Here is a 9068-nt window from a genome sequence, read left to right on the forward strand (position 1 = left end):
TTTTTTTTTGGAAAATTCAATTTAACTTCGAATTTTTTTTTTCAAAAATGCATTTTTTTTTCAAAGATTTAATCTCACTTGAAAATATTTTACTTAAGACCCCATTTTTGCTGTGATCAAAGGGGGAGAGAAATGTACAAGTTTAGGGGGAGTTAGAAAATTTTAAAATTTCTGTTATTGTTTTTATAAAAAGTGTTGCAATTTTACTAATTGTAAAAATTATGCTTAACTTGTTAGTTTAGTAATTTTTTCTTTAAAATTACTCTTTATGTCTATTTTAACCCTAATTGAACTTGGGTTGATGCACATCAAAAAGAGGGAGATTGTTGGACCCCGTGGTAGTTTTGATGTGATCAACCAAGTTAGTTAGGTCCTGCTGTGTTTGATCCCTGTGTCTGAGTGTGCAGGAGATTAGGAACACAGGAAGTCGAGCGGAAGACGCAGCTAGCGAGAAGGACGGCACGGGAAGGGAGCCGACGGGCTCGGTGCGTCCGAAGGACGAGAAAGCTGCGGAAGAGTACTCCGGTGGGCGTGAAGAGCGTGCGCGGTGTTCGAGGGACGTTGAGCCGGGACGGAAGGCTGCTCGAGGAGAAGGCCGGGAATTGGGTTCAGGTGAGTCCTATTCCGGTTGGCCGCAATCACCCAAAAGAACGGAGCTTCGGAAGCCAAAGCGAAAAAGAAATGGAGTCAAAAGAAGTTGAAAATTACTGTAGCAGGAAGTTAATGTAGCAGGAAGTTACTGTAGCTTGAAGGCGCCTTAAACGAGCTTGAAGGCGCCTTCAACAGGTCAGTTTTGACCGTTTGCGTGTGGATAAAGTTTTATCCGCTGACCGAGTTGAAGGCGCCTTGAACCTTGTTGGAGGCGCCTTGGACCCTCGGGATAGACTTTCCAGGAGCTATAAAAAGGCCCCTGGAGCTAGGAATTCATCATTCATTCAAGTTTTCAATTCCTAGCAACTTGTGAGTTCATTAAGTGTGTAAAAAGGCTTCTCCGCCTACAGTGAAGGAGACTCTGCTAGTGCGATCTTCGATTGTCCTGGATTAACAACCTCCTTGGTTGTAACCAGGTTAAACCTCGGTCTCCCGTTTTATTTCTGTCTTTAATTTTATATAGTTGCTAGTTATTTTTATTGCTGCACTTATTTCTGAGTTGAAATCCGATGAGGGTATTTTTATTTTTTGTTTTCAGCAATTCACCTCCCTCTTGCCGGTCTCCGCTGCACCAACAGTATGAAGTCAAGGAAAGAGGGTGGTTACGCCACCCTGTCTCACTTGCTGCATAACTCCCGGTCGATCAATGATAGGTCAGGTATCTAGATTTGAGACACAAGACTGAGTAGTTCCTGACTTGTCACCGACCGATCAGTTCTTACTCGCTCAAGCCTTACTTGGGTCAGTTCACATGATTCAGCTCATTTTCCTTACCTAATGCCCTAGCATGACAGCTTGGCTGAGTAGTCTCTCGGGCGGACCGCAACTGAACCTGAGAAGGCATAGACAACACTAAAGAATAATAGGGTCAGAGAATCGTAACCGCCCGTCAGAGAATAATTGTCATCAGCCAGAGAATATTCAAGTGGTAAGTCATTCTTAGGGAATGAAATCTTTTTTCATTCTCTGACATCAATCAGACTCCAAAGGTACACAGTGTCATATAACCCTCTGTTTGGGAGGAGGTGAGTAAAGGGGAGGGATGGGTAAAATGAATTTTTACCCTTGTTTGAGAGAGAGTGAGCTATGAAGGGGAAGGGGAGAGAAGGGTAAAGCTTCCCCTTGCATGCTCGGGAATAAGCGAAATTCCTTACACCCCAAATTGGGGTGTAAGGAAGGGTAAGGAGAAATTATTACAATTATATCCTTATTTATTTTTTCACATGCAGATTTATTAAAAAAATAAGAGGATATTTTTGTAAATTTGTATATTTAACCTTCATTCCATCCCTTTCCTCTCACATAAACTTTCCCTTCCTTCCAAACAAGGGCAAGATAAATATATTACTTTCCCTTCCTTTCCCTCCCTTCCCCTTCCATCCCCTTCCATTAATGAACCTTACCTCACCCCATCCAAACAGAGGCTAAAAAGGGAGGTCCTCTCCCTTAAGCAGGTACGCTCACTTGCATATTCGCACTCATCTTCTACAGTTTTTTTTTTTCCTTCATACACTGTTCTTCTGGAGAAAAAGTACTTGATTTGAGCGTCGGAGGGCATGCGCCGGAGATTTTTTCCCTGATTTCTGGTCTCTAATATTCCGTGCTCTTATCTGAGTGTGCGCAGGACCTAAGTACCGATTGTTTCGTCACCACCATCCTTCAGTTCCACGCGGGGGGTATGGTTTTTAGTGCACAGACACTAGATATGTCCAAATCATCTCTATGTTAATATTAATAATATCTTAATTAATTTTCGTCTGACTCATATTTCAAACAGGATCAAATAGGATGATATGTATATACAGTTAGATTCATTAGTTACTCTAATGAGTTGATTAATTTTAATATGTCAAAAGTAGAAAAAAATGTACACGTATAAAAAAGAAAGACTTCTACCTTCCTGCAGTCATGATGAGTAGCCGATCAATTATGCACATTATACACTTACGAAAGTCTCCAAAATGGACAGAAAAGTGACTCTTGGCACATGATTCTTTGTTGTCCATTTGTTTCGGGATTAATCCCTCGTAGTCGTAGCGAGTCAATAATAACTTTGAAAAAAAAAAAGAAAAAAAGGGAAAAAAAAAGAGGAAACATTAAGTGATAGACAGTTCCATTGGCACTGTGCTAGTGTATTGAAAAGTTACCGGCCTTTATAAATAAGAATGTAAATAAAAAGAAAACGTAATTACTGAAAAGACAGGAAATTATTATTTTTTTGTTTTATCTTCAAAATTAATGTTAGATGGACCAGCTGTTGCTGATTTACAAAGACAAGCCAACCCTACAAGCTTCCCACGTCTGCAGTGTGTCATATTCTTATTCCTCTGAAAGCAGATGTTCCTGCACTAGCCATTGCCGAATGAAAGCATGGTATGGAGCATCAAACACATGATGAAAGATATGCTCATAGTGGCTTAGTGAAAGTTTTCAAAAGGCACGAACTTTACACTACCGCATGCATGACAACAGGTTCCCTTCAAATTCTTATGTTAAAATAATAAAAAATTGATAAGATAGATCTCACTGAATCTATGCGGTTCGCCATATATGCATGTAGCTTGACAAGGCAGATAAGTGTTCCAGTTGTGAAGCACTCAAGCTGATCGGGCTGTGAGATTATTAAATGTCATTTTGTCTACGTGCTAGAAATTTTGTTTTAAATGTATTAGTTTGGTAGTTTAAAATTATATATATATATAAAAGGAGAATAAATTAGTTTCATTTCGGAGTTGTTGATAGCGATCCTGTTGATCATTTTAATGATTTGGCTTCCCTTTTTTCTCAAAAAATAATTCAAACTAGTCATAAAAAATCCACTTTTATGATAAAGAAGTAGCCTGAACAGTGGTCCACCAACCTAATAAGTAGAGTCTCGAGCCATTTAAAATAATTAAGACGACCAACAGTCAGTCTGGGGTGCATGTTCATGTTATCTGATATCGGATTGTCATGTGATCTCATCAGTTTTTTAAATTTGGAGCGTAAGTGAACCGATTAATGCATCAGTTTAATCAGTTCCATAAAAAAGTATTTTAAGAAAATACTTTTTAGAATATCTACTTCCTGCTGGAGCTTAATCTGAGCACTTCAAATCTATCTTCTCTCTCTTTTGGCACTCCTGCAACAGCACATCATCATTTCTGAACATTTTAAATTTGCAAACTTTTTATGGGTCCCGTCCTGCTTTGAATGCTTAGCTTGCTTTTTCAAAGTTTTTGGAGCTAAGCAAGCATGACAATATTCTTGTTAAATCCGTAGCCAAAGGCTCCAATGTGATTCAAGTGGTATGTTTTTACCAGTTCTTTTCTCCAGAGAGGGCCTGATCATGCCGAGCCAATAAATTCCACCCGGCATTACGGATCTACCAGTACCACCTTTTACTTCCACACCTCCCTATTTACTGCTCACCTCATCCACCAACAGCGATTGAAGAAGCTTGGTGTTTCCTTCACAGACCAAAAGCCTGCAACTTCATTTGACTTCACCTGGGCGTGCTGTCCTTCTTGTCTTGGTGTCAGCCTCAAGAGTCAAGACAACCTCGACGTGTGCCTCTTAGCTCGCTTCCCATAAAGGAATCAATAAATTTGTCGTTCAAATTCTTCAAAAACTCGAGCACTTTGATGCCATAAGGTGCCCTTCTGCCCTAATAATTTCCTTTCTAAATTTCACCTTTTGTGTTCTTAAGAGTGTTGCAGACATGGCGGACGGAAACGAAGAGGAAGAAAGGAGTGGTAAAAACCACAACTTTTCGTAAAATTACCCTAACGTAGTGCCATCCTCTTTGATCGCTCCATGTCCTTGGCTCAAATGGCCTCCGGATTCTTTGCCTTTTACCTCTCTGTTTCTCTTCTGCTGAGGTGCTCGGCCTCGCCGGAGCCGAACACGGACGCGTTCTTCGTGGCCGAGTTCTTCCGGAAGATGGGGGCGGCTGTGGTGCCCAACAATCGCAATTTCTCGGATGTTTGTTCGTGGCCAGGAGTCTCCTGCGAGGGCCAGTTCGGGAAAGTCACCGGCTTGGTGGCTTCCGGCCTCGGACTTTCTGGTCCCATCCCCGCAACAACCATCGCGAAGCTTAGCAAGCTACGAGTTTTGGATCTTGGCAGCAACAATATCACCGCCCTTTCATCGGACTTCGGCGAGCTGTGCGGCTCTCTCTCGCACCTCGACCTTTCCGGCAACACCATTACGGGGCCACTACCCGCCGACATCAGCAACTTCAAGCTGATGGAAAGCCTCGACCTTTCGCGCAACCGGTTCTCCGGCGAGATTACCAGGGAGGTGGGCTTGCTTACCAACCTCAGGCTCCTTAATCTGAGGAGCAACTTCTTGGTGAAGAGAATCCCGGAGACGATTCGTGGATGTGCCTCCCTCGTTTCAATCGACCTCTCCAACAACAAATTGGGTGGACTTCTTCCTGTTGGATTCGGCTCTTTCTTCGAGAACCTAACCACTATGGATCTCTCTGGGAACCGGTTTGTCGGAAAGATGCCAAATTTATCCAGTTTGCCTTCGCTTGCCTACCTCAATCTCTCCGGGAATCACTTCCGTGACTTGGCCCTCGGGGGACTCGGGCAAGCATTGCAGGTTGTGGACCTGAGCAAGAACCAGTTCCATGGCCTCATTTCTCAGGTAAACCTCAGCTCCACCTCCAACTGGTCGTCTCTCGTCTATCTTGACGTGTCCATGAACGAACTCACCGGTGAGTTCTTCCCTGGCTTGGGGGGCTTGAAATCATTGCATCATCTCAATCTTGCTTTTAACAAGTTTTCCAGCCAGGATTTTGTTCATATAGAGTTGCCCTCTGCACTTCAGTATCTGAATCTGTCCAAAACCAATCTCACTGGGAACATTCCTTCTGGCTTCGCTCAGTTGCTCAACTTGAAGGTATTAGACCTTTCACAGAATCATCTCAACGGAAGCATTCCTGAGCTGAACACGAGCAACCTTCGAGTGATGGATCTTTCGCGGAACAATCTCACCGGTGAAATCCCAAAATCCTTGCAACAGACTCTACCCAGGATTGAAAAGTTCAATGTTTCCTTCAACAATCTTACTTACTGCGCTGAGAAACTGTCACCTGCAATGTTTAATTCTTCGTTTATTGGGTCACAAAGCGACTGCCCAATTGCAGTAAATCCAGATAATGCCGTGTCCAAGGGAAGGACATATCTGGATCTCAAGTTAGGATTTGTTATTGCTTTATCGGTTTTCTTTTCATCAGTGGGGCTGATCTGCATTGCACTTGGATGCAGAAAGAGGACAGGGTCATGGGCAATTAAGCAACTGTCATACAGAGAGGAGCAGAACGTCTCCGGTCCCTTCTGTTTCCAGACTGATTCAACAACTTGGGTTGCTGATGTCAAGCTTGCAAGCTCAGTCCCTGTCGTCATCTTTGAGAAGCCATTGTTGAACTTGACCTTTGCTGATCTCTTGAATGCGACTTCCAATTTTGACAGAGGAACCTTACTGGAAGAAGGAAAATTTGGGCCAGTCTACAGAGGATTTCTTCCTGTAGGCATTCACGTCGCCATGAAGGTTCTAGTTCCTGTATCATCCGTGACAGACGAGGAAGCTGCACAAGAGCTCGAGAGGCTTGGACAAATCAAACACCCAAATTTAGTGCCCTTAACTGGTTACTGCTTAGCCGGGGAACAAAGAATTGTGATATACGATTACATGGAGAACGGTAACCTACAGAATCTACTTCATGATTTACCACTAGGTGTACAGTCAACTGAAGATTGGACGAGTGATACATGGGAGCAAGATAACACTTGTGCACAGAGCATCACGACTGAAGGACTGACAACTTGGAGATTCCGACACAAAATTGCTCTGGGTGCGGCGAGGGCATTGGCATTCCTCCATCATGGATGCTTCCCCATGATAGTTCACCGAGATGTCAAGGCGAGTAGCATTTATCTTGATTCAGCTATGGAACCAAGGCTAGCTGATTTTGGATTGTCAAGGTTAGTTGGGATTGGCATGGAGAGTGGGAACGTGATGGTTCATGGATCGGCAGGTTACGCTCCTCCAGAGTTGTCGGAATCTGAAAATGCATCAGCAACCACGAAATCTGACGTTTACACATTTGGGGTAGTGCTTTTTGAGCTTCTTACGGGGAAAAAACCAATTGGAGATGAGTATTCTGAGGACAAGGAAACTACTCTCGTCGGCTGGGCACGGGCATTGGTGAGAAGAAACGAGCTGGCCAGTTTAATGGACCCGAAAATAAGGGAAACCAGATCTTGTGAGAAACAAATGGAGGAAGCACTGAGAATTGCTTATCTATGTACAGCTGATTTGCCATCCAAGAGGCCATCCATGCAGCAAATCGTTGGCCTCCTTAAAGACATTGAGCCTGCCATCGTTGATCATTGAATTGCAAACCTGGATTCGGTTTGTTCGTTCTAGCTAGTCTGCTACACTCTCCATGTGGAGGACATGAGCTTCTATGAAGCGAGGTTCTTATGATTTTTGCTCTAATTATAGCTCATTATCTCACACTTATGATTCTCTATCAGTTTAGCTTAACCTCTTTCTGTATTTCACCCTTTTCTATTGGCACAAAGTAGCTAACTTTTCATCAAACTAGTAGCAAATGTGTTTTTTTCCTAGCATTGTTTTTGCATTCTCATGTAGTACTGACTTGAGAAGATTCGATAGTTTTTTAAGGTGGACTGGATAATGATTATCCTATGAGCTAACAAAAAATAAAAATTAAGGAGAAGATGAGTAGAGAAAATCACCGTCCTCCATTTTTTTTTCCAAAAAATAAATTATTTAATAATAAAAAATAATTCCTCAAATATATTCCAACCCTATGATAAAAAAAAAATCCTAATATATAAACCTCAATTTCTAATTTATAAAATAAAGATAGAAATCCTAATAAAAAACAGACTCATGATCATAAAACCTCTCAACGAACTTAAAATCCAAAAAAAATAAAATTAAATTACCAAAAATTCCTAAAATATAAAACAAATCTGAAATTTAAAAAAATAATAAAAATTATTAAAAATAAAAAAATAATGAATTCTCCTATATTAGTCATCTCGTGTTAACAAAACTCATTCTTTAAGTTTAGAGTAGTGTGTGATAGTCCAGGAAAAAAATCATATGACATCAAATCGGTAAAATCTATTGGCAGCTGCTTGACTTTGAAAATTCCATTGATCTGCTGACGAGCATTACACCGTGGGCACTTCTCCACTCTGAATTTCTTGAACACGTACATGTTGAACTCCTCAAATTGAGCTCGGGTGATCGTTGGGTAGAAGCCAATGCACTCAGAGTTTGTCATGCCGATACCGCTATCGATGATGGATAAGGCGTTGGTTGATTTGTTTGGAACGATACGGATAAAGAGCTCAGGCTGAGCATCGAGGTTACTCTTGTCAGTGGTGGTCTCGAACCGAATCTTGTCCCAGGCATCAGAGGAGTTTGCTTAAGAGTTGGCGAAGGAAGATCTCTATGTTGGAATAGAAGGTATTGATGATGAAACTAAGAAGCTGATTGATCTCCGCCTGGAAAGCAAAGGGCTCTGTCTCGGTCGCCATGGCAGAATCCAGAAGGAGAATGCGATCTAATTCGAAGATGCAGTCGGCGTTGAAACCGTGTGCGAGATTTCTCCATTTGTCCTTCAGATCTTGCTCAGTTCTAAATATTTCAGAGTGGCTTGCCTTTATGAGTTTCCAGTTCAAGAAGAAACCATTAGGATCCATCATCCATTGATTCAAGTTAGCTTGCTACGTAGGGGGTCGCTAGGGTGACGGTTTCACCTTTTGCTCAAAAGTTAGCTTGCTACGTGTCCCCACGGGCTGGATCAGCTGTTTAGGTACCTGTAACTTGTCAATGAAGTCGTGGGATCGAAGGTCGTCAGTTGCACTCGGGGATAAAACCCTGATCTACTGCGTCAAAAATTCCTTCGACCCCCAGTCACTTATCCTGCCCAGCATTAACCGTGATTTACTCCTTCTGGAATCTCGTGGGACCGGGGTCAAGGGGCCGCTAGGGTGGCGGTTCCACCTTTTGCCAAAGTTAGCTTGCTACGCTGTCGTGATATATCTCCCTCGTAATGGCTTGGGGTCGGGTGCGGCGGGGGCGCTGGGGCAAGTGATTTCGCCTTTGCCACAAGTTGGGTTCAATGTACCACAATGGCATGATCCCTTCGGCTTCCAGTTCCAGCCATGGCATCACGTGTTCCCCAACCAGCCATGGATTCATGCTGCTCCCAGCCCAAGTCAACAGTTTGATTTCTTCCTCTGGGAACTAGTTTTGCCTTGGCAGAATCTCCAACTGCGCCTGCTCGACCGCCGGCGCCGGAGCCGACAGCATCCTCACTGACTCACTGTCTCCTTTCCTAGTTTGTTCTACACTAGCTTCACCTTCATGCCCATCGTTTGCTCTGT

The 9068-nt window shown here is 42.8% G+C and overlaps 1 protein-coding gene across 1 annotated transcript; it reads left to right on the forward strand.

Annotated features, from left to right (window-relative positions):
* The first annotated feature begins 3935 nt into the window (after positions 1 to 3935).
* On the forward strand, positions 3936 to 7248 carry LOC122012304 (probable LRR receptor-like serine/threonine-protein kinase At2g24230). Its single transcript, XM_042568796.1, has one exon. It carries the CDS (start codon positions 4447 to 4449, stop codon positions 7033 to 7035), a length of 2589 nt encoding a protein of 862 aa, XP_042424730.1. The 5' UTR covers positions 3936 to 4446; the 3' UTR covers positions 7036 to 7248.
* Positions 7249 to 9068: the final 1820 nt, after the last annotated feature.

Source organism: Zingiber officinale, chromosome 8A, assembly GCF_018446385.1.
Source record: "Zingiber officinale cultivar Zhangliang chromosome 8A, Zo_v1.1, whole genome shotgun sequence".
Taxonomy (NCBI): domain Eukaryota; kingdom Viridiplantae; phylum Streptophyta; class Magnoliopsida; order Zingiberales; family Zingiberaceae; genus Zingiber; species Zingiber officinale.